Consider the following 27802-nt stretch of genomic DNA (forward strand, 5'->3'; position numbering starts at 1 on the left):
TCCCTGCGGGCAATCTTTAAAGTCTCCCCAAAGCACCCTTCTGCCATCAGAATTGCAGGTTTTGTCCTTAGAGAGTTCCAGTCCTGAGAACCTCTAGTTAGGACCCCCAAACCACACAGGGGGTCTTAGGCCTCATTCACACCTCAGTTAGTGGATTCTAGGCTCCCATCCTTGCTGCCTCCAATCTCACAGGACCCCAAATCTAGCTCCTTCCCTTCCTTCTAAATTGGAAGTCTCTCTTGCTTTGCTCTGAAACACAGCTCTGCTTCTCTCCCCCAGAGCTTCAGATCCCACCCCCTGGTCGCCTCTTTCCAGAGCCTCAGGCCCCACCCCTTCCCACACAGAATTAGGACGTGGTCCCACACTTAGGATCCCCAGCCTGCCTTTCCATGTGAGCTCCCCTTCTACAGTCTGGATGGCAGCAGCTTGATCCATAAGGTTTCTATCCTGTAGAGTTAGCCCCGCCCCAGCGTGTGGGCTTACTGTCCACACCAGGTCCTAGGCTGCATACCTTGAGAGCAGGGCCCACCTCAGATTAAGGACAGCACATGGCCCAGCTTTGACCTGTCACCCAAAGGAGGGGTGCAGGAGGGACTCGGAGGGGGATCCCTTTGCCCTCCCCCACGTGCTGTGAGACACACCGGGTGACTCACACAGCCACACACACACTCTTACTGCCACCTACTCGATCCATGCACCTAGGAATCTGGGCCCACCCACCGTCCGGAGACACACAGCCCCCTGGAGCAGGAAAGATGGCCCTCAAGCCCCATTCACGCCATTCGTGGGCTGACCCAGAGCAGTGATGGAGCGCCGGCTCTGCCCACAGAATGTGCTCAGTGCCCCTGTCTTTGTGTGGTCCCAAGATCCCTGCTCACATGGCCCTGAGGGACATCATGTCCCTCACCCGCCCGCCCCTTCCCACCTCCTACCCTGTGGCTGGAGCTTTTGCTGGGGGCGCTGCTGAAATCTCTCCCTTCTGCCCAGGATCCAGGGCATCTTCAATGCTCGTTGCTAGGCAACAGCCTCTGGCTCACCACTGCAACTTCCGGGGATGGTATTGGCTTCCCTTCCCCCCAGAATTTGGAGTCCCTGGTTTCCAATCCCTTCCTATCTTCCTGGATCCTAATCTGATTGATCTCAACCCTTCAGAACCTCTCAAGTTTCTGGATGTCTGGCATTCCAGAAGCTTCTGCCCAGCATACTCCTCTCCACAATTTTATTCCTAATATTATATCTCTAGTATATTAGTGTCTGTATATATATGCATATATTTTAGGGGTGTGTGTGTGTGTGTGTGTGTGTGTGTAATTGAACCCAGGCATGTTCTATCTCTAAGCTATATTCCAGGCCCTTTTTATTTTTTTATTTCATAACAGTCTTGCTAAGTTACCTAATACTGGCCTTGAACCTGTGCTCCTTCTGTCTCAGCCTCCCAAGTATTAAAACACTACTATTAGGATACTAGGACTTGGGTCATGGTGTCCAGTTCTAGTATAAAAAAATGTATGTGTGTGTGCATATATATATATATATAGTATAAACTTAAACATATATGTACCATATGTAAGCATATAAAGAAATATATATATATATATATATATATATTTTTTTTTTTTTTTTTTTTTGGGTGGTACTGGGGTTCCTGGAAGCCCTCCTTCCTCCGGGCTACGCTCCCAGACCTATTTTATATTTTTGAAACAGGGTCTCTTACGCCAGCACGGCTGGCTTCGAACCTGCGCGATCCTCCTGTCTCCGCCTCCCAAGCACGGGGATTACAAGCGTGCGCCACCACGCCCGGCTAAAGAAATATATTTTAAATATATTCTTCAGCGTTCTAGATTTGACAACACTCTACCTCACTATTCTTTTTGTGTGTAGGGGGTGTGCTAGGGATTGAATCCAGGGAAATTCTACCTCTGAGCTAAACCTCCAGCCCTATTTTATTTCTGTAACAGGATTTCACTACGTTTTAGATGGCCTCAGTAAATTGCTGAGGCTGGCTGCAAACCTGCAATCCTCCTGTCTCAGCCTCCCAGGTACTTGGATTATAAGCGTGTGCCACCACACCCACTTCTCCATTACCTCTAGAGTCATGAGCATTTCAGAAACACGAGTGCCTTGGTATAGAAACACACACACACACACACACACACACACACACGGTTTTTTTTTTTTTTTTTTTTTTGGTGGGTCTAGGGATGGAACTCAGGGGCATTTGACCTCTGAGTTACACCCCCTGCCCTATTTTTTATTCTTTATTTTGAAACAGGGTCTCACTGAGTTGCAAAGGGCCTCACTAAGTAGCTGAGGCTGGCTGCGAACCGTGATCCTCCTGTCTCAGCCTCCCAAATGCTGGGATTACAAGTGTGCGCCACCACGCCCAGCAAGACCTCAATATTTTAGATCTGTGAGCGTTACAGATATTTCTATAGTCAAGATTTCCTGACATTCTACCTCACACACACACACCCCCCCTACAATTCCCAACATGTAAACATCTAGTGCATATACAAAAATTTTTGTTTACAGAGTTTGAGGTTCAAAGACCTTCCAGAACACCTTTCATGATTCCCTTTGTGTTCTAAATTCTCTGACAATCCAGAACCCTATGCCAGTATAGATTTCTTGGGAGGCAAACAAACAAATCCTCTGGTGCTATGGAAGATCTGACAGTCAAAATAGCTCCCATCTCTAGATATCCCAGTAATTCAGATTCCTTTCTGTAGCCTGGAATTCTTAGCATACTAGAAATCAGGGCGGCCAAAATACTCCTGCCAATGGAGATTCACAGGTGATTCCTTGACACTCTCCTATTCTAGAATCAGTGACATGCTAGGTCTTTTTATCCCAAACATCTAAAGTCTCCATTCTCTTATATGCAAAGGAGAATCCTAATATCATTAATTCACCATCACTGTGAATATCACTATCACTAATATCATTAATTCACTATCACTAATATCATTAATTCACTATCACTCCAGAATAGACGTAGGTTCTAGATTCCTTAGTATTCTAGATCCCTCTTACAATGCTTCAAAAGCTCTAGCATTCCAGACGGGCACGGCAGTGCACACCTGTAACTCTACTACTTGTGCAGTGCCAACACCAGAGGATCACTGGTTTGAGATCAGTCTCAGCATCCCCCCCCCCCGCCCCCGTGGTACTGGGGATGGAACCCAGGGGCATTCAGCCTCCCAGATACACCCCTTGTCCTATTTTTTATTCTTTATTATGAAACAGGGTTTCACTAAGTTGCAGAAGGCCTCACTAAACAGCTGAGGCTGTCCGAGAAATGCGATCCTCCGGTCTCAGCCTCCCGAATGCTGGGATTACAAGCGTGCGCCACCACGCCCGGTTCCCCAGCCCTGGTTTTAATTCTTTATTTTGAAACAGGGTCTCACTGAGTTGCAAGGGCCTCACTAAATAGCTGAGGCTGTCTGGGAACTGTAATTCTCTTGTTTCAGCCTCCCAAATGCTGGGATTACAAACCGGTCTCAGCAGTTTAGCAAGATTTTCAGCAACTTAGAGTCTGTTTCAAAGTAAATAATAAAACAGGGTTGGGAGTATAGCTTGGAGGTAGAATGCCCCTGGGCTCAATCCCTAGTCAAAAAAAAAAAAAATCAGGCATGGTGCCTTGCTTGTAACCCCAGCATTTGGGAGGATGAGACAGGAGGATGGAGGTTTGAGGACAGCCTCAGCTATTTAGTGAGGCCCTTTGCAACTCAGTGAGACCGTGTCTCAAATTAAAGGCTTGCTTAATTGATTTTTTTTTTTTTTTTTTTTTTGGCAGTACTGGGGATGAAACCCAGGGACATGCTACCTCCAGGAAGAATCCCCAGCCCTATTTTTTATTCTTTATTTTGAAACAGGGTCTCACTGAGTTGCAAAGGGCTTCACTAAGTAGCTGAGGCTGGCCTCGACCCATGATCCTCCTGTCTCAGCCTTCCAAATGCTGGGATTACACGCATGAGCCACCACGCCCGGCTAAGGATTAAAAAGAAGAAATCACCAGGAGTGGTGGCACATGCTTGTAATCCCAGCATTTGGGAGGCTGAGACAGGAGGATTGCAGTTCGCAGACAGCCTCAGCTACTTAGTGAGGGCCTTGCAACTCAGTGAGACCCTGTTTCAAAATAAAGAATAGCCAGGCATGGTGGCGCACACTTGTAATCCCAAGCGCTTGGGAGCTCAGACAGGAGGATTGCGCAGGTTCGAAGCCAGCCTCAGCTACTGAGTGAGGCTCTCAGCAATTTAGTGAGACCCTGTTTCCAAATAAAGTATAAAATAGGTCTGGAAGCCGGGTGTGGTGGCGCACGCTTGTAATCCCTGCGCTTGAGAGGCTGAGACAGGAGGATCGCACAGGTTCGAAGCCAGCCTCAGCTACTTAGTGAGGCTCTCAACAACTAAGTGAGACTCTGTTTCCAAATAAAATATAAAATGGGTCTGGGAGTATAGCCCAGAAGTAGAAAGCCTCTGGATTCCACCCCCAGTACAAAAAAAAAAAAAAAAAAAAAGGTCTGGGAGGGAGTATACCCCTGGGTTCCACCCTCAGTACCGTACACACACACACACACACACACACACACACACACACACACACACACACTATAAATAAAAATAAGGCTGGGGGTATAGTTCAGAGGTAGAATGCCCCTGAGTTCCATCCCCAGTACTGCAAATAAAATAAAATAAAATAAGGCAGGCGTGGTGGCCCACGCTTGTAATCCCTGCGCTTGGGAGGCAGAGACAGGAGGATTGGGCAGGTTCGAAGCCAACCACGCTGGCGTAAGAGACCCTGTTTCAAAAATATATAATAGGTCTGGGAATGTAGCCCAGAGGTAGAAGGGCTTCCAGGAACCCCAGTACCACAAATAATAAATAAATAAATAAATAAATAAATAAATAAATAAATATAAGCTGAGGGTGTAGCCCAGAGATAAAATGCTTTTAGATTGAATCCCTAGTATTAAAAAAAAAAATACAAGCAAGGAGTTGGCAGTGTTTTATTGGGAGGGTGACTCTGGCTTCCAGAAAAGGGCAAGATGGGGACTTAGTAACAGTGAGCACTCCAGGGAGGCCCTGGTCCTGAACCCAGGGCTCCCAGCGGGAAGCGGGGACACCCCTGAGCTGAGACCAGGGTATCTATCCAAAGGCACAGTGGTGGCTGCGTTCAAAAGGAGGTTTCATTGAGCCTCTTCTTGGGGGGTGTGAGGGGAGCCCCGAGCCCCGAGGAGGGCCGTGGGGCTGGCGTCGGGGGCCGGCGGGGCTCTGGAGCGCTGCGCACCAGCTCCTGGCAGCGCTCCACGAAGCTGCCTCCCCCACGTCGCAGGGCCTCAGCCTGTGGGGAGCCCGAGCTCCCCCGGTGGCCAGACAGCGAGGTGTTGCTGGAGGCTGAGTGGAGACTGAGGGAGTGGGGAAGGGGAAGGTCAGCGCTGGGCTGCCCATTCCCCAAGACCACCCTACTCCCCCCCACATGTACATGCACGCACGCACACAGGCACAAGCACACACACTGCACAGAGAAGGCAGGGGAGCTGTAGCTACCTGGTGAGAGAGGTCCGGGGTGAGGGGCTGGGGAGAGAGCTCCGAGGGGAAGCCAGGGGCGCCAGCTCATACTGCTCCAGCTGACCCATCAGCTCTTCCTCTGTCAGGCCACCTGCTGGGGACACGGAAGCACGCTTCAGGGCCCACGGGGCGGGGGTATGGGGCTGAAGGGCAAGCAGCAGAGAGTAGGACAGGTGACAGGATGGAGAGATTGATGGACAGGTCAAAGTCCAAGAGAGAGGGCAGAACCGCCCAGGACGGGTGGCAAGGCAGGGAGAGGGGGTCAAAGGCGAAGGTCAGAGGGTCAGAGGGCACACGCCGGGGAAGGGAGATCACGCTGAAGTAGGCCGTGGCCAAGGCTGCAAGCGATGGCGCTGGCCGGCGCGGGGCGGGGCAGGCAATACCAGGAGCCTGGCCGAGGCCGTCCATGGCGGTGGTCAGGTCCCACAGGGCCAGGCTGCCGTTGGCCTGGCCGGTGAGCAGGTAGCGCCGGGGCCGGGAGCCCAGCCGCCGGGAGCCCTCGCACTCCAGCACGGTGAAGGCTGTGGTGGGCGAGCCGTCCACGGAGCGCACAGAGCACACCCTGAGGGGAGAGGGGCCTCTGTGACCCGCTGCCACCTGCCTTCCCCGACCATGCCCTGTTGGTGGGACAGTCCTCACCGCTGCCCGGTGGAAGAGAGGCGCACGAAGAGCTGGCTGGCGCTGGGCACCACCTTCTGGATGAACACCTGCTGGTCGTCCCGCTCGCCATAGGGGCCTGGCCGGGCAGGGGCAGGGTCAGCTGCGCCCCGGACCCAAGGCTCTACCCCTTTCCCATTGCTGAGCCCTCCCAGCCCTAGGGCCCACCCCCAGGCTGCTGGACTTGGGCAGGGTCTGGAAGGGTTGGAGGTGGCCATGGTCAGTGAAGCTCATGTCCTGCAGGGGGCGGGGTGTTGTCCCTGGAGCCGGGGTCCTGGGCCGGGTGGCAGTTGTAGGAATCCATGGGGGGGCAGTTCAACAGGGGAAGCTGGGAATAAGTGGAGGCCAACAGGGGTCAGGTAGAAGTCATGGGAGGTCAGCAGGGGCCAGCAACCAGCGGGTGGAGGTGAAAGGGGTCAGCAGAGGTCTACGGGGTCAGGGAAGGGGGTTAGTAGTGGGTGCCCAGGGCGGCCAGGCAGGTCCGTGGGGAGGAGCCGGGGTGGCAGGCACCGATGTCGTTGCCAGCACTGCAGCCGCCATGCCCGTCAGCAGACTCCAGGGCCAGGATCTTGAAGGACGCGAGGGGGGTGGAGCCGGGCTGGGTGGAAATCATGCCTCGAAATCGAGTCACGGACCACGTCCGCACATGGTTGTTGTCGGCACAGACTGAGGAACAAGGGGCAGGTCAGGCCTGGCTAGGGCACCAGTGCTCCATCCTCCTGAGCCCAGGAAGACCCCTCCAGAGTGTCGCCCTGAATTCTTCCCTTTCAGACAAATTACTCTCTCCAGAATCCTGAGTGGTGAAAAATTCTGTCGAAATGGTTCCAGAGCTTTGTTCCCCGTGCACTGCGTTCACGTGGGTCCTGACCGCCTTAACTCCCTTATCCTGCACTTGCCCTGTGCCCACAGTCTGTTCTCTTCTTGTTAACCATTGTGGCCAAGGATTATCATTTCAAAATATCTCATGTGAAGCCGGGCGTGGTGGTGCACGCTTGTAATCCCAGCATTTGGGAGGCTGAGACTGGAGGATCACGGCTCGCAGACAGCCTCAGCTATTTGACGAGGGCCTTTGCAACTCAGTGAGACCCTGTTTCAAAATAAAGAATTAATGTGGTGGCGCACGCTTGTAATCCCCACGCTTGGGAGGCTGAGACAGGAGGATTGCGCAGGTTCGAAGCCAGCCTCAGCTGCTTAGTGAGGCTCTCAGCAACTTAGTGAGACCCTGTTTCCAAATTTAAAAAAAAAAAAGGGGTCTGGGAGTACAGCCCGGAAGTAGAAAGCCTCTGGGTTCAACCCCTAGTATCACCAAAAAAAAAAAAAAAAAAAGAATCAAAAATAATAGGGAGGGGGGGTTAGCTCAGAGGTCGAATGCTCCTGGGTTCCATCCTCAGACCCACCCCAAAAAAAAAAAAAATCTGATGTGTCCTTCCTCCTCACTACTACTACTACTACTACTACTACTACTACTACTACTACTATTTCTTCTTCTTCTTCTTCTTCTTCTTCTTCTCCTTCTCCTTCTCCTTCTTCTTCTTCTTCTTCTTCTCCTTCTTCTTCTCTTTCCTTCTCCTCCTCCTTCATCATCATCATTTGTATTACTGGGGATTGAACCCAGCCAGGGGCATCTGCCTTCAAGCTCCACCCCCAGCCCTACTGATTCTCCTTTATTTTGAAACTGGGTCTCACTAAGTTGCTGAGAGCCTCACTAAGTAGCTGAGGCTGGCTTCGAACCTGCCTGATCCTCCTGTCTCAGCCTCCCAAGCGCGGGGATTACAAATGTGCACCACCACGCCTGGCTCCAGCCCTATTTTTTATTCTTTATTTTGAAACAGAGTCTTACTGAGTTGCAAAGGGCCTCACTAAGTAGCTGAGTCTGTCCACGAACCATGATCCTCCTGTCTCAGCTTCTCAAATGCTGGGATTACAAGCGTGTGCCACCATGCCCAGCTCCCCCAGCCCTATTTTATTTTTTATTTGGAAACAGGGTATCACTAAGTTGCTGAGGCTGGCTGTGAACCTGGGATCCTCCTGTCTCAGATTCTTAAGTACTGGGATTACATCCACCCCAGGCTGAGCAGATGGCTGCTGGGCAGATGTCCTTGTGAAAGAACTTCATGTATAAGGTGTGCACCACCAGGCCTGGCTTTATTTATTTATTTTTGTGGTACTGGAGTTTGAACCCAGGGGCATTTTACCTCTGAGCTACACTCACAGCCCTATTTTTATATTTTATTTTGAAACAGGTCCTCACGAAGTAGTTGAAGCTGGCTTTGAACCTGAGATCCTCCTGTCTCAGCCTCCCAAGTACTGGGATTACAAGTGAGAACCACCACACCTGGCTTAACTAACTAATTAATTAATTAATTTTATGGTACTGGGGATGGAATCCAGGGGCATTCTACCTCCAAGCTACACCCCAGCTCTATTTTTTAGTCTTTTTTTTTTTTTTTTGTGGTACCGGGGTTCCTGGAAACCCTTCTACTTCTGAGCTACACTCCCAGACCTATTTTATATGGTTTATTTGGAAACAGGGTCTCTTAAGACAGCAAGGCTGGCTTTGAACCCGCACAATCCTTCTGTCTCTGCCTCCCAAGTGCAGAGATTACAAGCGTGCACCCCCACGCCCGGCCTAGTCATTTCATTTTTGAAACAGGGTCTCAATGAGTTGCGAAGGGCCCCGCTAAGTAGCTGAGGCTGTCCACGAACCGTGATCTTCCAGTCTCAGCCTCCCAAATGCTGGGATTACAAGCGTTCACCACCACATCCGGCTCAATTTTTTAATTTCAAAAGAGAGTCATGCTAAGTTGCTAAGGGTCTTGATAAGTTGCTGAGGCTGGTCTCTAACCTGCAATCTTCCTGTCTCAACCTTCCAAGTACTGGGATTACAAGTGTGCACCACCATGCCCATCACTTTAAAAAATTTTCTTTTTGTACTGGAGATTGAACCCAGAAGCATTCTACTACCCTCATGTTACACTCCCAGTCCGATTTTATTTATTTGGAAACAGGGTCTCACTAAGTTACGGAGGGCCTTACTAAGTTGCCAAGACTGGCTTCAAACCTGTGTCTTCCTGTCTCAGTCTCCCAAGTACTGGGATTATAAGCGTGTGCCCCTGTACCTGATTTAAAACTTTTTTTTGAGATAGGATCTCACTATGTTGCTGAGGCTGGCCTTGATCTCGCTTTCCTCCTGCCTCAGCCTTCCAAGTTGCTGAGATTACAGGTGTGTACCAGCTTGCTCTATCTATCATCCATCTATCTATCTATCTATCTATCTATCTATCTATCTATCTATCTATCTTGCAGTGATGAGGATGGAATCCAGGGCCTGAAGCATGCTAGGCAACCACTCTGCCAATGAGCTCCATCTCCAGCCCTCTATTTTAATCTATTGTTCTGCTCTCCCCACTAGAATGTTAGCTCTGCAAGGGTGGGACTTGGCTTGTCCATCACTGTATCCTCAATATATGCTCTTTCCTCACCTCTGCCCCGATTGGTCTCCTTAGTCGTCTACCACTTTTGCAACTACCCCCCTTCCCCAGGTCAGTCCTCTCCTCAGTGGAGCTCTCTCCCTGCACAGCATCCATCCTTGAGGCAATCCTCCTTGCCCTGCTTCCCACGGCTACCCGTAGGGAGACCCACCTGAGATGAGATGCTTCTCTGACAACATGATCTTGGTGACGGGGCTGCGATGCACGGTGAAGGTCTGGAAGAGCTGGGGCCCTGAGCCCACGGTCTCGGGGTGCTGCACGATGACCCGCACGCCCCCTGAGCTGGTGCCGTAGGCGATCTCGATCCAGTTCCCACTGTCACCTGGTGAGGGGCCAAGGACGAACAGGACCTGTGTCCCAGAGAGACAGAACCCAAGGCAGACAGAAAGCGACAGGTGCAGAGCAGACCCAGAGTCAGGAAGCTGGGGGACAGGGAGAAAGAGAATGCAAGGTGGTGAGGCCGAGAGCCAGAGGCACAGGGCAGAGAGACACGGAGACAGCACCTGAGACAGGAAGACTGAGCCAGGAAGAGAGAGAGCAAAACAGAGGCTCAGGGGCTAGCCATGGTGGCCCTGGCTTGTAATCCCAGCACTCGGGAGGCTAGGACAGGAGGATGTGAAGTTGGAGGACCGCCTTGGCAACTTAGTGAGACTTTCAGCAATCGTTGAGACCCCCACTGTAAAACAGAGAATAAGCCAAATACCAGGACTTAGGAGAATGAGACAGAAGGGACACAGGCTTAGGGACAGCCTCAGCAACCTAGCGAGACCATGTTACCAAACAAATAAAATAAATAAAATAAAATAAAATGGGTGAGGTGTATCTCTGAGGCAGAATGCCCCTGAGTTCAGTCCCTAGTAACACACACACAAAAAAAAAAAAAAAGAAAGAAAGAAAAAAGAAAAAAAAAAAGAAATGAAATTGCATCGAGGGATACCAAGACAGATTATGATTATATTTAGTTAGTTTTTGGTGGCGATGGTATTGGGGATTTAACCCAGGGGCGTTCTGTCTCCAAGCTACACCTACCCAGATCTATTTTATTTTTCAATTTGAAACAGGGTCTTGGTAAATTGCTGAGCCTATCGTCAAACCTGCCACCCTCCTGTCTCAGCCTACCAAGTACTGGGATGACAGGTGTGTACCACCACACCCGGCTTGACTTAACATTCTGAAACTCTCAGACATGTACTGGACCATCTTAAGGAATGTAGATAGGTAAAATGTGGCTTCAGTATCATGTGCAGCAGCTATAGGCAATGGATTGGTGTTATACTTTATAACCTGGATGGGTATTTAACCTAGGGCAGGTCAGAGCCAGGCATGGTGCATGCCTGTAATTCCAGTACTTGGGAGGCTGAGATAAGAGGATCCCAGGTTTAAAGCCAGCCTCAGGAACTTACTAAGGCTCTCAGCAACTTAGAGAGACCATGTTTACAAATAAATAATAATAATTTAAAAAATGGAGCCGGGTGTGGTGGCGCACGCTTGTAATCCCAGCATTCGGGAGGCTGAGACCAGAGGATCGCAGTTTGCGGACAGCCTCAGCTACTTAGTGAGGCCCTCTGGAACTTAGTGAGACCCTGTTTCAAAATAAAGAATAAAAAATAGGACAGGGTATAGCTCGGAGGTCAAATGCCCCTGGGTTCCATCCCCAAACCCACGCAAAAAAAAAAAAAAAAAAAAAAAAAAAAGAGTCTGGCGTTGTAGCCCAGAGGTAGAATGCCCCGGGTTCAATCTCCAGCACCAGCGTCACAAAAAACAAACAAACAAACAAACAAACAAACAAACTAGGGCTGGCCAGGTGTGGTGGTCCACAACTGTCCTGTTTTCCCAGTACTTGGGAGGCTGAGGGTTATAGGTTCGAGGACAGCCTGATCAAGTAGAGATTCTCATCAACCTAGCAAGATCCTGTTTCAAAATAAACATAAAATAGGGATGGGAGTGTAACTCAGAGGTACAGTACCCCTGGGTTCAATCCTGTCAGTCAGTGTGTCTGTCTGTCTGTCTGTCTGTCTCTCTCTCTCTCTCTCACACACACACACACACACACACACACACACACACACACACACACACAAATGTATCCATGTGGTTTTCTTTCTTTTTGTGTGTGTGTGTGTGTGGTGCTGGGGTAGAACCAAGGGACTTTCTACCTTCAAGCTATACTCCCAGACCTGTTTTCTATTTTATTTGGAAACAGGGTCTCACTAAGTTGCTGAGAGCCTCACTAAGTAGCTGAGGCTGGCTTCGAACCTGCACGATCCTCCTGTCTCAGCCTCCCAAGCTCTGGGATTACAAGCATGTGCCACCATGCCCAGCTCCCATGTGGTTTTCTAAACATGCAAACATCACGCTCTGATTACAGATATGGGAAAGAAACACAGATGAGCTACCCACTGAGGGCCCACTGTGCCCCTGATGGAGAGGCCGGCCACAGCCCAGCACTGCCAACAGCTCCCGCTCAAGGGGTGCTCAATGAATGTTTGTTGAACAACTAACGAGGGCTGCACCCGTCTCGCTCCTGCAAAGTCCCAGGCTGTGTCGCAGGAGCAGCAAGACAGCTGATGGCGGAGGCTGCAGGGGCGGGAGGCCAAGTCCCAGCTTACTGGTTTTGGGAGTGAGGTAGACGCTCAGGGCGGTGACGCCGTCCTCTGCTGGGTCTCGGTAGAGCTCGCTGACGAGGAGGTCATTGTCCTTCATGCGCAGGGGGAACTTCTGCACATCTGGGATGGAGGGGCTGGTTTGTCCCCGGTGTCTGGCCCGCCCCGCACCCCGTGTCCCCGGGCTGCTGCTGCTCACCCACGTAGTAGATAGAGCCATTGCTGCAACCCAGGAGGAGGAAGGAGCCCGCTGCATCGTAGCTGGTGATAGGCTGCACCTCTTGGACCTGGCGGGTGGGGAGTTGGGGTGTGGTGGCAGTGGGGCCCGTCCACACCTCTGCTTCCAAGCTCTCTACTTTCCCCTCCAGAACCCACCTGGGCGCTGAGGCCCACTTCTCACCAGCTCTGTCCCTCCATCTCTTGGCCTCTCTCTTGCACTCTGTGTTTCTAATTTGATTTTATTTTAGTGGTACTGAGAATTGAACCCTGGGGCATTCTACCTTGGAGCTACACCCCTAGCCTTACCTTATTTTTATTTATTTTTTGGTACTGGGGGAGAAACCTAGGGGTTTTTCTACCTCTGGGCTATACTCCCAGATCTATTTTATACTTTATTTAGAAACAGGGTCTCACTAAGTTGCTGAGAGCCTCACTCAGTAGCTGAGGCTGGCTTCGAACCTGTACGATCCTCCTGTCTCAGCCTCTCAAGCACGGGGATTACAAGCGTGCGCCACCACGCCCGGCTCCTTTTTAAATTTTTGAAACAGGGTCTTGCTAAGTTGCTCAGGCTGGTCCTAAACCTTACAATCCTCTGCCTCAGCCTCCCATGTACCAGGATTACAGGTGTGTGCCATCATGCCCGGCTATACTCACATCTCTATAGGAGAAAAATATTGGAGATATTTTTCTTTTTTTAACATTGTGGAGATGGACTAGGGTGGGTTCCAGGAGTGACGGACATTTGCATGTCTCTCTCTAGGTCCCTGCTTCCTATACTACCTTCCCTGAGCCTGGTCCCCATCAAGTGTCAGGAGACTCCTCTTCCCTCTCCCCAAACCCATCCACCCTCATGTCAGCTCTGTAGCCCCTCCAGGAAGCCCTCCCTGATGCCCTGGAGGCCATTAGCACACACATGGGGGTCTGGCCTGGGGCTAGGTCCCCTGGCTCTCTCCAGGTGGGACAGACCCTCCCCGGGCCCGTGCGGTCCCCAGACCCTAGGGAAGGAGACAGCCAGTGTGGCTGGAACTCTGACCTGCCAGTGCTTGGTGACAGCATTCCACACCCCAATGCGCCCTGTGTGGCTTGTAGCAATGAGCTGGTTCCCCACGAAGAACAAGGCCTCCACAGGCACCCCCAGGTGGAAGACTCCTGCAGGGGCAAAGAGGGCTTCAGGGGTAGGAGAGCAGGAGCCCCACGGGTGGGGGCTCCACTGGGCCACGGAGTCCTCACAGGGGGGGTTACAGTGGGAAATATGGGTTTCCAAAGAATGTAAGACTAATGGGGTGCGGAGTTCCAACATGTTATTTCCCACATGCAAAAAACCTGTTGGTGACAGAAAATTCTTGCAAGGACTGGGTTCAACACGCCAGAGATTCTTTTTTTTTTTTTTTCCTCTCCTTTTTTTGGTACTAAGGATTGAACCCAGGGGCACCTTACCTCTGAGGTACCACCCCCAGCCCTAGATTATTTTTTCATTCTGAAACAGAGTTGCACTAAGTTGCAGAGGGCCTCATAAGATTGCCGAGGCTGGCCTCAAACCTGCAATTCTCCTGTCTCAACCTTTCAAGTACTAGGGTTACAGGCGTGTGCCATTGCACCCAGACGCCTCCATCCTTTTTCATTTTTTTGGTTTTGAAACAGGGGCTCACTCAGTTGCTGCTAGAGTCACTAAGTCACTGAGGCTGGCCTCAAACCTGAAATCCTTCTGTCTCGGCCTCCCAAGTACTGGAATTACAGGCATGCACCACCACACTCCGTACAGAGATTCTTAATGGCCACAAAAATTCTAACAAGCCTTGGGATTCTACTGGCATGGAGCAGTCCAGCAAAGCAAAGAGATCTAAGAGGACAGGGCAGGGAGTCCAATGAAGGAGAGATGGCCACGGAATTTCAACAGGCTATGGAAACGTGAAGAGCTGGAGCATCCCCGGGGCAGAGCAATCACAAAGGGGTTTGAGGATTTTCTTTCTTTCTTTCTTTTTTTGGTGTATGGGTCTGGGGATGGAACCCAGGGGCATTTGACCTCCGAGCGACAGCCCCAGCCCTATTTTTTTATTCTTTATTTGGAAACAGGGTCACACTGAGTTGCAAAGGGCCTCACTAAGTAGCTGAGGCTGGCTTCGAACCTGCGCAACTTTCCTGTCTCAGCCTCCTAAATACTGGGATTACAAGTGTGTGCCACCACGCCTGGAGGGGTTTGAGGATTTTTTGGGGTGGGTTAATAGGTTACAGTGGGTTCTGGAAAAAGTCTGGGGCCATACCTATCTCGGAGCCACCGCCTTCCGCCTGCAGAGCCCAAAGCAGGATCTCGCTGCCTGTGGCTGCGGCCACCATCTTGTCATGCTCACCCAAAGCCCCTCCGGGCACTCGGGCTGTGAGTGCCAGGCGCTCGATGGGCCAGTCCAAGCGGGGGCTAGAAAACACCAGCTGCCAGCCAGAGGCTTCTTTCAGCCTGTAGAATTGGGATAATGTTGTCAACCCTCAGCTCAAGCGCCATCCATCCACAGGGCTCAGAGCCTCCTGGCCACCCCCTCCCCGAGCACCTATAGCAGACAAGAAACTGGGTATAGGCCACGGCAATCCAGTTGTGGTGTCCGCACACCAGGCGCACCATCCCCGGCTCCTCCGGTTGTCCTTGTGGGAAGAGAGGGATGAGAGCAGGGTCACGGGCCATGCGGAGCTCCCGGACTGCCCTGACCTCCCAGAGGACAGGAGCTTACCTGAGGGGGAGGGAGGGCCTTTCTCATCCAGCATCCGGCCCAGCAGCCCCGCATTGCCCAGGTTGGGGGGCATCGTGTTGCTCCGGCGAACGGGGGCCGGGCGTCCGCCTAGCTGCTGGGGCCCCACCAGGCTGTGCCGGTTTCGCCGCTTCACGGGGAACACTAGAGCGTGGGGCAGAGTAACAGTGATGGTGATCGTGTCTGTTCAGCTACGAGCACGTAAACTATGGCAGATCCAGGTCCCTGCAAGTGGTGCTCAGTCTCACCAAGTGGTAGCATTCGGCGGCACGGAGCCACCCAGCCAGTGACTCCCCTTCAATACCCTAGGGCTCATCACAGACTCGGTCTGGTGCCACTGTGATAATAACACTTCAATGTTTGCAATCTTTCCTTCCTAATAAATAGAAGTTTGTACCCTTGGCAAGCAACAGCATCTAGCTAGGATCTAATAACACTGTTCTGAGTTTTATTTTCATGTTTGCTTTGTGTTCCTGGCATAGACGTAGCACTCCAATTTTTTTTTTTTTTTTTTTTTGGTGGTACTGGGGTTCCTGGAAACCCTTCTACCCCCAGGCTACACTCCCAGACACTTATTTTTTATATTTTAATTTGGAAACAAGGTCTCTTAAGCCAGCGCGGTGGCTGGCTTCAAACCTGTGTTATCCTCCTGTCTCCGCCTCCCAAGCGCGGGGATTACAAGCGTGCGCCACCACACCCGGCCAGCACTACAAATCTTACTGTTAGCTGGGCACCGTGGTACATGCCTCTAATCCTAGTACTTGGGAAGCTAAGACAGGAGGATTGTGAGTTCAAGGCCAGTCTGGGAAATTTAGCAAGACTTTGTCTCAAAATAAAATATAAAAAATATAAAAATTAAAATTAAAAAAATATATAAAAAAATTAAAAATATAAAAAAATATAAAAAAAGCCAGGCAGGGTGGTGCACGCCTATAATCCAGGTAATTGGGAGGGTGAGACAAGAGGATTGCAGGTTTGAAGCCAGTGCACTGTAATTTAGCAAGACCCTGTTTTGAAATAAAGGTCTGAGAGTGTAGCTCAGAGGCAGAATACCCCTAGGTTTAGTCTCTGGTACCACAAAATAAATAAATTAATTTTTAAAAAGTGCTGGATAGCCGGGCGTGGTGGCACACGCTTGTAATCCCAGCACTTGGGAGGCTGAGACTTGGGTATCCTGGTTCACAGACATCCTCAGCTACTTAGAGAGGCCCTTTGCAACTGAGTGAAAACCTGTTTCAAAAATAAAAAGACTAAGCGGGGTGTGGTGGCGCATGCTTGTAATCCCAGCATTCGGGAGGCTGAGACCTGGAGGATCGCAGTTCGCGGACAGCTTCAGCTACTTAGTGAGGCCCTCTGCAACTCAGTGAGACCCAGTTTCAAAATAAATAATAAAAAATAGGGCAGGGGGTGTAGCTCGGAGGTTGAATGTCCCTGGGTTCCATCCCCAGACCCACAAAAAATAAAAAATAAAAATAAATAAAAATAAAAAGACTAAGCTGAGCGTGGTGGCACACGGTTGTAATCCCAGCATTTGGGAGGCGGAAAACGGAGGATCACAGTTCGTGGACAACCTCAGCTATTTAACGAGGCCCTGAGCAACTCAGTAAGACCCTGTTTCAAAAAAAATAAAAGACTAAAACAAAAATAAAAAGACTAGAAAATAGGACTGGGGGTGTAGCTCGGAGGTATTTTGCTCCTGGTTTCCATCCCCAGTACCACACACACACACACACAAAAAGGTGGGGTGCTGGGGTTATGGCTCAGTGGTAGAGCGCTCCTGGGTTTAATCCCCAGTACAAAGAAGGGAGGAAGAAAGGAAAGAAGGGAAGGAAGGAAGAATTAAAGTCTTAAAGTGGAGTAAAACTACGTAGAATAATAGAATAGGCACGCGTGCGCGTGTGAGTGTGTGTTTTACTAGAGACTAAATTCAGGGGCAGCCGGGGTGGCACACACTTGTAATCCCAGCACTTAGGAGGCTGAGATAGGAGGATGGCGGTTCACGGCCAGCTCAGCTACCTAGTGAGGAATAAAAGGAATAAAAACAGGGCTGGGGGTGTAGCTAGGAGATAGAATGCCCCTGGGTACCATCCCCAGTACTGAAAAAAAATTAAAAGGCACTGTAACTTCTGAGCATTACCCCCAGCTTCCCCCCACTTTTTATGGTACAAGGAATTGAACCCAAAGGCATTCTACCTCCAAGCTATCCCCCCATTCCAGCCTATTTTTATCTCTATTTTGAAAAATGGTCTCCCTAGATTGATGAGTCTCACTACTTGCTTAGACTGTCCTCGAACTTGCAATCCTACTGTCTCATCCTCTCCCAAGTACTGGGATTAAAGGCATATGCCAGCCAGGCATAATGGCACACACATGTAATCCTAGTACTTGGGAGGCTGAGACAGAAGGATCACAGGTTGGAGGCTAGCCTCAGCTACTTAGTGAGGCCCTCCACAACTTGGTGAAATGCTGTTTCAAAATAAAGGAATAAGCCGGGAGTGGTGGCCCACAACTGTAATCCCAGCATTCAGGAGGCTGAGACCAGAGGATTATAGTTCGTGGACAGCCTCAGCTACTTAGGCCCTCTGCAACTTAGTGAGACCCTGTTTCAAAATAAAGAATAAAAATAGGGCCGGAGGTGTAGCTCAGAGGCCAAATGCCCCTGGGTTCCATCCCCAGACCCGTAAAAAAACTAATAATACATTAAAAATTAAAAATTAAAAAAATATGCACAGAGCGTGGTGGCACATGCTTGTAATCCCTGCGCTTGGGAGGTGGGGACAGGAGGATCGTGCAGGTTCAAAGCCAGCCGCGCTGGCTTAAGAGACCCTGTTTAAAAAAAAAAAAAAAGTATATATATATATATATTTTTTTTTTCACATTTTTATTTGGAAACAGGGTCTCCTAAACCAGCACGCGCGGCTGGCTTCGAACCTGTGCGATCCTCCTGTCTCTGCCTCCCAAGCGCGGGGATTACAAGCGTGCACCACCATGCCCGGCTAAAAAAATATTTTAAAAAATAGGTCTGAGAGTGTAGCCCGGAGGTAGAAGAGCTTCCAAGAATCCCAGTACCACCCCCCCAAAATAATAATAAAAATAAAAGAATAAAAAATAGTGCTGGGTTTTTTTTTTTTTGTGTGTGTGTGTGTCTGAGGATGGAACCCAGGGGCATTTGACCTCCGAGCTACACCCCCTGCCCTACTTTTATTCTTTATTTTGAAACCGGGTCTCACTGAGTTGCAGAGGGCCTCACTAAGTAGCTGAGGCTGTCCGGGAACCGTGATCCTCCAGGTCTCAGCCTCCCGAATGCTGGGATTACAAGCGTGAGCCACCATGCCCGGCTTAGTGCTGGGGTTTGAGCCTGGAGGTAGAATGCCCCTAGGTTCCATTCCCAGTACCAGGGGTGGAAAAAAAAAGGCATGCGCCATCATGCCCGGCCTACCCACCCCTCTTTATTATTTGTTTATCTATTTATTATTTATTTATTTTTGCTACTGGAGATTGAACCCTCGGGGGCATTCTACCTCTGAGCTATACCCCTGGCTCTATTTTATTTTTATTTCTAAAGCAGGGTCTCACTAGGTTGACGAGAGTCTCACTACTTGCTGAGATTGTCCTCAAACTTGTGATCCTTCCTCCTATCTCAGCCTACCAAGTACCGGGATTACAGACTTGGTGTGTGCCACCACGCCCTGCTTTATTTTTATTTTGAAGTAGTCTCACTAACTTGCTGAAACTGGCCATAAAACTATAATCTTCCTGTCTTACTCTCTCAAGTACTGGGATTATAAGCATATCCCCACATGCCCAGCAATAATTTCCTTTTAATATTTCTTCCCAACCAGGTGCAGAGGCACATGCTTGTAATCCCAGTACTTAGAAGGCTGAGACAGGAGGATCACAGGTTCAAGGCCAGCCTCAGCAAGCAACCTTGTGAAGCCCTCCACAGGTTAACAAGACCCTTTTTCAAAACAAAAAAAATAAAATAGGGCCGGGGGGTGTAGCTCAAAGGTAGAATGCCTCTGGGTTCCATCCCCCTCCCCAGTACTACAATACATATATAAGCACTTCCTCCCTTTATCTTTTTTTTTTTTTTTTTTTGGTAGTACTGGGGATGGAACCAAGGGGCAGTCTACTTCCGAGCTACATCCCCAGTCCTATTTTTTATTCTTTATTTTGAAACAGGGTCTCACTGAGTTGCAAAGGGCCTAAGTAGCTGAGGCTGGCTTCGAACCTGTGCGATCCTCCTGTCTCAGTCTCCCAAATACAAGCGTGAGCCACCACGCCCGGTGTATATCCTCCCTTTATGCAAAGGACCCCAGTTTTTCTTTTTTCTTTTTGGTGGTACTAGGGGTGGAACCCAGGGGCTTTTCTACCTCCAGGCTATACTCCAGACCTATTTTTGGAAACAGGGTCTCAATGAGTAGCTGAGGCTGGCTTTGAACCTGTGCGATCCCCCTGTCTCAGCCTCTCAAGCGCTGGGATTACAAGCGTGTGCCACCACACCCAGCCAAGGACCCCAGTGTTTCAAACCCCCCCCCCCACACACAAGGAAACCAAACAAGAACTATAACTCCCATCATGCTCTAGCCTATACTTCTGAGCTGCAGGGAGAACTGGCAGACCCATTGTCTCATGAAAAGTGCTGTTTCCTACTTCCTTTCCAAACATCAGCCCAAGCATCTGATACAAAACTACAATTTCCTTCATGTCCCAGGGCTCACAGCATAGGCAGCCAAGGGCCAGTGGGAAATACAGTGTCTAGCTCCTCCCTCCCTCCCTGCCATCCATTTGGGATGCCCACCTGGTGGGGGGAGATAGCCGTTGAAGAGGACATTTCCACAGGAAGATCTATCCAGCTCTTCCCTCAGCTGCAGACGACGCACTGCAATGGAAGGACTCCAAGCTGGGACTCGTACCCCCCATCTCTTTGCCCATCACTCTCCTCAGGGCTTTAACCCAACCCTCTTTCAGGACAGAGGCTGAAGAGGGGAAGGAGGGATTCAGGAAGCTTCAGTAGAAAGCTGGTTTCCTGTGTACTGAGGATGTTAACTGGGAGTCCCCACTTACCTAGTGGAGTGAGCCCATAAAACTGGGCTTCGTGCAGGAGGCTGGAACCATGGACACCCCTGAGTAGGAGAAGAGACTAAGGGTCAGGGTCTGGGGCAAGGGAGCGGCAGAGATTTTGAGGAGGAAGCTTTTGAAACCATACAGAGAATGTTAAGGGGTAGTTAATTTTCACAGGATCAAGATTCTAAGGAGCCACGCTTGGGGGGCGGAGACAGGAGGATCGCGCAGGTTCGAAGCCAGCCGCGCTGGCTTAAGAGACCCTGTTTCCAGCCGGGCGTGGTGGCGCAGGCTTATAATCCCCCAGCTTGGGAGGCTGAGACAGGAGGATCGTGCAGGTTCGAAGCCAGCCTCAGCTACTTGGTGAGGCTTTCAGCAACTTAGTGCGACCCTGTTTCCAAATAAAATATAAAAAAGGTCTGGGAGTATAGACCGGAGGTAGAAAGCCCCTGAGTTCCACCCCCAGTACCACCAAAAAAAAAAAAAAAAAAAAGAGAGACCCTGTTTCCAAATAAAAATATAAAATAGGTCTGGGACTGTAGCACGGAGGTAGAAGGGTTTCCAGGAACCCCAGTACCACCGAAAAGAAAAAAAAAAATTCTAAGGAGCAATGATATGCCAGGTGAACATGTATGGGTGTGTAGGGATGATTCTAAAGACAAGTAATTTGTGTGTGTGTGTGTGTGTGTGTGTGTGTGTGTGTAGTACTGGGGACTGAACTCTGGGGCATCCTACCTCTGAGCTATGTCCCCAGCCTTATTTTTATTTTGAAACAGGGTCTCACTAAATTGCTGAGAACCTCACTAAGGAGCTGAGGCTGGCCACAAGCCTGCCATCCTCCTGTCTCAGCTTCCCAAGTACTGGGGTTACAAGCTTGCACCACCAAACCCAGCTTAAACACAAGTAATTTTTTTGTGTGGGGGTCTGGGGACGGAACCCAGGGGCACTGACCTCCGAGCTACACCCCCTGCCCTATTTTTTATTCTTTATTTTGAAACAGGGTCTCATTAAGTTGCAAAGGGCCTCACTAGCTGAGGCTGCCTACCAACTGTGATCCTCAGATCTCAGCCTCTCCAACGATGGGATTACAAGTGTGTGCCACCACGCCGGGCTAAAGACAAGTAATTTTAATAAGATCAAGATTCTCAATAATTCTAACCGAATGAATCTTAAGTGGACATTCTGAGGGGAAGAAAAGACTTCTCAGGTGGTGAAAATGGTGGGTGCCTCTCTCCCCTTTTTCCATACCAACCTGGGATCCAGCTCTTTGGTGCGCAGGAAGTTGAGGATGGGGGCGAAGACGGTGGGGTCCCTGTCGATAAAGATCTGTGGGAGAGGGGGCCAGAGGATGGACAGGGCGGAGAGGAGGACTGACAGGGGTCCTGCCCCCTCCTACCGGCCCACCCCATTTGGCTCGGGCCCTACTCACTGCTCCCGTCTCATCTTTCAGAGTCGAGATGCGTCCACTCAGAAGACTACAGGGAGGAGAACCAGAGCAGGTGTCACGGGCAGGGGAGAGGAGCTGGGCAGGTGGTGGAAATTAGGTCTCCCCACATCCTCTCCTTCCAGCCCCTACCACCACCCACACTCGCCCTCGGATCACCTGGAAAAGAAGGAGTCTGGGATCCAGGTGAGCGTCTGGCGAGAGGTACTGAATCTGGGTGGGGAAGGTAAGTGGATGCAAGAGACGATGGGCAGAGGGTGAGGAACGCGGGCCCCTCCCGCGGCATCCAGCGCATTCTCAACTTCCCCGCGGTTTTTCCAGGTTCCTCGCCTCCAGCAGAGGGCGGAGCAACGCCTGATGGACAGGGATTCCCCCCCCCCACAGGCGGGTACTCCCACCCCAGTGTGGGAACTAAAAGAGCCTCTCACACTCACCTCTTGCCTCCCACATTTAGATGAATCACTTCCCCGGGAGGCCCCCGACCCGGGATCCCCTCGGCTGCAGTAGACGCCGCAGCCATGGCCCCCGGGCGAGCCAGCCGGCCAGCACCCACTTCCGGGTGTGCATCCAGACCCCGCCCTCACCGCCTGCTCATTGGGCTGGAGACTCCAGAAGCCGCCGGTGATTGGGCAGAGCGCTCGCTTTCAGCGTTAAGTTTTCCACCTCCTTAAAGGGGGCCCGCCTTTCCTGCCCTGGACGGGGCGGACCTGGCGGCTCCTTTGGGGAACTTTAATGACTTCCCCATCCCTACAGGGTTCCCTTTCTAGGTATGTGGCATCTAGGTGATTCGTCGAGGTGTGTTTAGACTCCGAAATTCGCCACACCAAGGGGTACATTTAGATGTTATCTGCAGCCACCGCGCCCCCTCAGCCCAACCTTCAATGCCCGGGACGCAGCAGAAACGCGAACCAGCAAAGACCGTCAAAGGCAGAGGGTTTATTATAGGTACATACATACAGTGTGCGCCCGCCACACCGCCCCACACCCCCGAGCCCCTGCGGCTTCTCCAGGCGGCCATGGGGGGCTGCCCACAACCCGGTTCCCCCACGTCCCAGGGAGGTGCTCCAGCCAGAAGCATGCAGGGGGAGGGCTTCCCCTCACCCCTCCCCTCGTGTCATTTACAGCTGGAGGGGGGAGGTGAGAGGAAGACAGTATTGAGCTTTGACGCCCCTCCCATTAAAAGCCTTCGCGGATGCGGGGCAGGGGAGGGCGAGGTCGACGTTTTGCAAAAATAAACTAAGGAATTAACCACATGGCTCTGAGGCAGCGGAGTGCGGGGGCCTGGGCCCTCTCACGCCCCCTCCCAGACAGAGATCAAGGCAGCATTGGAAGTGAGGTAAAGGGGGGGAGGGAGTGTGCCCTCCCCACCCCCTAGCACCCTGGATGGTCCAGGGGACCTCACCAGCGCCCCCATGCCCATCCTCAGGGCGGAGAGGAGGCCACGAATTATTGCCCCCACCATCCCAGCTTCTTGGGGCAGGATCTAGGATAGGGGCAGGGGACTTGGCTCAACTGGCCCCCTGCCTGCTCCCACCAAGCTCAGTTATTGCATAAAAATAATGGAGCCCCAGCACCTGGGGTGGGGTGGCGAGCGGGAAGGGGCCGAGATATGGCTATAGGGGCATCAATCTCCCCACCACTTCTTGGGGTGCAGGAGAAGTCCCCTCCTTTCCTGTGCCCGTCCTGGTGCGTCCGCAGTGTTGGACCTAGGGGCTCCGGACCTTGCGGAAGAGAAAGTGTCTGTGTGCCCACAGTGCAGAGGAGGGGCGGGGAGACTTGTCAGGTCGAGGCGACAGGGGGTCACTTCCGGCGCCCACTGGCCCTGCGCTCCCCGCCCTCACGCTTGGGGTTGCCCTCGTCGGTGGATGATGTGGTGGGTAGTGTCTGGCCCCAGCGAGCGATCTCTGCGTGTTCTGCCACGGAGGCCGCCACGGCCTCCAGCCAGCCGTTCATCTCCTCCTGGAGGAAGAAATAGGGCAGAGTGTGTGTTTGCAAAAGAAGCAGGAGTAATGGATGGATCTTGTGCTTCAGTGTCGGAAGCACTAACAGTGAGGACACAAAGACTCACCTAGCGTCTAACTATATGCCAGGCCAAGCTCTAAGCACCTTTGTGGCTTCATTCAACTCAAACCTATGTAACACTTAACTCCACAGAGATTAATAATGAAAACAGGGACAAGTGTATGGGCAGGCACTTACAGAATGCCGACATTCACCAAGCCCTGTGCCAGGTGCTCTACGCCTATCAACTTATTTACTTCTCACGAAATCCCTATGAGGAGAAGCTATTTTTAATCTCCATTTTACAGATAAGAAAAGGTGGTGTGCAGAGAACAGAGCCGGCACCGCAGCTGCTTGTGAGAAGTGACTGAGATAACTAGTGCTATTTATTACTCTCAACATCTCTTCCTACCACCTCCACACTTGGCCTCGGCCCTCAGCCCACTCCTGAGCCCCACTCACATTCCTACCTCCCACACCTGCTCTCTTCTCCCCGCGGGCTTCCCGCTCCAATCGTGTGCTCTCCCTGTGGGTCTTACCCTGGCTGCTTCCTGGGCTCCCCACGTCCAGTCTAGCCTACACAGCGCAGCTACAGAGATCTTAGCTGTCACTTCGACCCTCCTTGGCTCAAACCCCGCCTCCACTCCCCAGTGTGCTTAGGACAAAAGTCAGCCTTCTCCAAGTGGACTGCGTTGCACTGAGAGATCTAGCCCCTGGGCACCTTTCTGGGACCATTTACCACACTCCTTGAACTGCGTCCTGGAGCTGTTACCTCTTCGCAGTTTTGCCGTCTGGGCCTCTGCGCCTGTGTCTGCAGTTCTACCTGGATCATCTATTTATTTACCTATTTAATTTTAATTTGTGTGCGTGTCTTTGTGTAGTACTGGGGATTGAACCCAGGGGCGTTCTACCTGAGTTACACCCCTAGCCTTATTTTTATTTTGCAACAGGATCTCACTAAGTTGCTAAGGCTAGCCTCAAACCTGTGATTCTCCTGTCTCAGCCTCCCAATGACTAGGATTACAGGTGTGTGCCACTGCACCCAGCTGTTTTATGATTTATTAATTTATTGATGCATTTGTTTTGTGATACTGGAGACTGAATCCAGGGGTGCTCTGCCAATTAGCCATATCCAAAGCCCCTTTTTATTTATTGTGAGAAAAGTCTTGCTAGGTCAATCCTCCAGCCGCAGCCTCCCAAGAGTTACTGGAATTACAGCCCCGTGCAATCCTGGATGGATCGCATGCATGTGCGCTACACCTGTAGCCCTATTTTATTTTTTGTTTTGAAATAGGCTCTCACTAAGCTGATGAGGGCCTCACTAAGTTGCTGGGACTGACCTCAAACCTGTGATCCTCCCATCTCAGCCTCCCAAGTACTGAGATTACAGATGTGTGCCACCATGCGTAGCTTTATTCTTTAGGGATAGCTTCCTCCTCTTGTCTTTCTGACCTCACCTGAGAGGCTGGTCCATCTCACCTGAGGAAGACTTACTTTGTCATCAGGTAGCCCTCCCTGAACCCTTCCCTACCACCCCCAGCTTAGCAATCTCCTCTGGGTTCTCGCTGCCCTTGGGCTTTCCCATTGTAGTCCTAATAACTCTGGCCTGTGTGCACCCCTTCTACAGCCTCATCATTTTGGGCCAGGAGCCAGCCGGATAGCCAGGTCATTTTGAGGTCACATGGGGAGGGGTTTGAAAGAACCAGATCTCACCTCATCTTTAGCCTGGAGCAAAAACTCGCTGCCATCCTGGGTCCTGCAGGAGAGGACGCAGAACTTGAGGATCCCGAGAGGCCAGGCCAACCCCCCACCCCCACCCCAGAAAAGCCCTCCAAGGGAACCAGGGTCCTCCCAGGAAGCTGAGCTTTAGACCCCGCCCCTGCCCATTAGGGGGCTCACTGGAGCTTGAAGACATGCTTCTTTTTCTTGTAGTCACTAGCCACCTCGCTGGTGGCCTTGTGCAGGCTGAGCAGTGGCTCCCCACCATGCGTGCCCCCCGAGGCTGGGCCTTTGGAGTCCTTGTAGAAGCCCAGCTCCCCCTTGCTGAGGACGCAGTACAGGCTCACCCAAGACCTGGGGTGACGAGACGGGGCTCAAGGTGGAGCTGCAGCAGTCCTCCTGGGTACTCTTCACTAACAGGTTCATGGGCCAAGTCCCCTGAGCCTTCCTACCTCTGAGCCTTTGCCCTAGCTAGTCAGGCCTTGTGACTGGGTTGTTCTTCTGAATGGCTGTTTGAGATGAGAACATCATCTCAGGGTACCAGTATCAAGCAAGCCTTTGCCCAGGCTGGCCCTGCTGTCTGGGCTTGTTCTTCCTTATCCCCTCCCATACTGAATTTCCTGAAGCCAAGACTGAAGCTGTATCCTCCATAGGCCTTTGCTCTATCCACCCCTCCCATTCCTCCACCAGCCCCTGAAAAATTCTATTGGTCCTCTGTTTAGAATGAGGAATTCCTGTCTGCCCAATCCAGCCAAGCCCCCAATCCAGGAGGAAATTCCCTGTGGGCAAAATATGCCAGGTGTTCCTATTTATTCCCACCTTGCCCTAAGGATAAGGAAGCTTTCTCGTCAGACCCCACTAGCAAAGTTGGTCTGAACCTGCTCTGCCGACTTCAGGTCTAGGCCTCCCTCCACTCTTTGGCCAGTGCTACTCTGGGGACAGTTCCACCAGTCCCCAGATTCTGCCTCCCACATGGACAAAAATGTGTTAGACAACCAGAAGCTCCATGAGGAAACAAGAGAAACCGGTTAGACTCTCATTTGGAAACCTGTATGACATTACCCCCTCCCCGCACACACACTCCACGCAGGAGTCTGGGCTCCGCCCCTTTCAGACCCTCCCGCAATTTAAAGCTTCCCGGATGAACCCACCCCACCTTGGTTGGACGACCTCGCGAGGCTCCACTTCACATGCCACTGGAACCCCCTAGTCTACACCTCCAGTTCGCTCCTTGGCTATAATCAACTCCTGCGTCGGCTCCCGATGTACCCACTTTCAGGACATCTTCGTCCCGCCCTCATCTAAACGCCAGCCAGTCACTCCTGGAAGCGCGCGCCTTAGGCCACGCCCTCCCGCCGATTGGCTGGGTTTCTAGACGTTGCGCCCCGCCCCGGCCCCGCCCCCACCGGTTGGACGCCCTGGAGTTGAGCCCGCCCCTGCTCTGGCCCACCTATCCTCTCTCCGGACACGCCGCGCCTGGGCCCCGCCCCCGGAGCCCCGCCCCCCGGAGCCCCGCCCACGCGCTCACCGGTTGGACGACTTGCGGTTAGCGTCCAGCTCGCGCTTGCGCAGCAGGAAGCCCTCGTGCTGCACCGAGTGGGCGGGCGGCGGCGGCGGCGCGGGGGCGGAGCCGCCCTGGGCCGGGGCGGAGCGCGAGCGCCGGCTTCCCCCGCCCTCGCCACCCTCCCGCGGCCGCGGCCGCCGTCGCGGCTTGGGCCGGTCCCGTGCCCGCGGCCGGTCCGGCCGAGGTGTCCGCTCCGGCGGCTCGAGCCCGTTGGGCAGGCGGCCGGGGGGAAGCTCGCGAGGCTGAGGCAGCGACGGCTGTGTGAAGGGAGGGGAGAGGGTGCTGTCCATGGGGGACCCGTGGGCCTGGGGGCCTGACTGTCTGCAGGGCCCTGTGTCTTGGAGAGCACGGGGGACTTGAGGGATGTTGGCTCAACGCTGTGTGTGTGTGTGTGTGTGTGTGTGTGTGTGTGGTGCTGGGGATGGAACCCAGGGGTATTCTACCCCCAGGGCAACACCTCCAGACCTATTCTATACATTGCGGAGAGCCTCACTAAGCTGCTGAGGCTGGCTTTGAACCTGCGCGATCCTCCTGTCTCAGCCACTGGGATGATAAACGTGTGCCACCAAGCCCACTTCTTAGGACCGCTTAATTGGTGTTTAGTTGGCAGGACTCCATTTGGACTCCCTCGGAGGTGGGAGGAAGGGGCTAGATCTAAGGAGGAATCTGGGGCTGTCTTCTTTGTTATATGGCTGTCTATGAGAGACCCCATGGCCCGGAGAAATAGGGAGC

At 51.9% G+C, this 27802-nt stretch overlaps 2 protein-coding genes across 3 annotated transcripts in view; both read right to left on the reverse strand.

The window, feature by feature from the left end:
* Positions 1 to 5175: 5175 nt before the first annotated feature.
* Positions 5176 to 22306, reverse strand: SHKBP1 (SH3KBP1 binding protein 1; the record flags this gene model as incomplete). Its single annotated transcript, XM_080704586.1, has 18 exons — positions 5176 to 5407; positions 5550 to 5664; positions 5954 to 6132; positions 6210 to 6306; positions 6738 to 6893; positions 9870 to 10040; positions 12328 to 12444; positions 12521 to 12608; positions 13574 to 13689; positions 14802 to 14992; positions 15084 to 15174; positions 15261 to 15422; positions 20080 to 20160; positions 20346 to 20404; positions 21595 to 21668; positions 21772 to 21817; positions 21946 to 21999; positions 22221 to 22306. 18 exons carry the CDS (start codon positions 22304 to 22306, stop codon positions 5176 to 5178), a joined length of 2115 nt encoding a protein of 704 aa, XP_080560712.1.
* A 1280-nt stretch (positions 22307 to 23586) lies between these two features.
* The window catches only part of SPTBN4 (spectrin beta, non-erythrocytic 4), a gene marked incomplete at both ends in the record, with an annotated part of 108720 nt that continues 104504 nt past the window's right edge, over positions 23587 to 27802 (reverse strand). For both annotated transcript variants that reach the window (XM_080704410.1, XM_080704409.1), the window contains 4 exons: positions 23587 to 23745; positions 25501 to 25543; positions 25687 to 25860; positions 27035 to 27327. In XM_080704410.1, the coding sequence (XP_080560536.1) occupies positions 23587 to 23745; positions 25501 to 25543; positions 25687 to 25860; positions 27035 to 27327 (669 nt within the window). The remainder of the gene's footprint in view (positions 23746 to 25500; positions 25544 to 25686; positions 25861 to 27034; positions 27328 to 27802) is intronic.

Source organism: Muscardinus avellanarius, assembly GCF_963383645.1.
Source record: "Muscardinus avellanarius genome assembly, chromosome: 10".
Lineage (NCBI taxonomy): Eukaryota > Metazoa > Chordata > Mammalia > Rodentia > Gliridae > Muscardinus > Muscardinus avellanarius.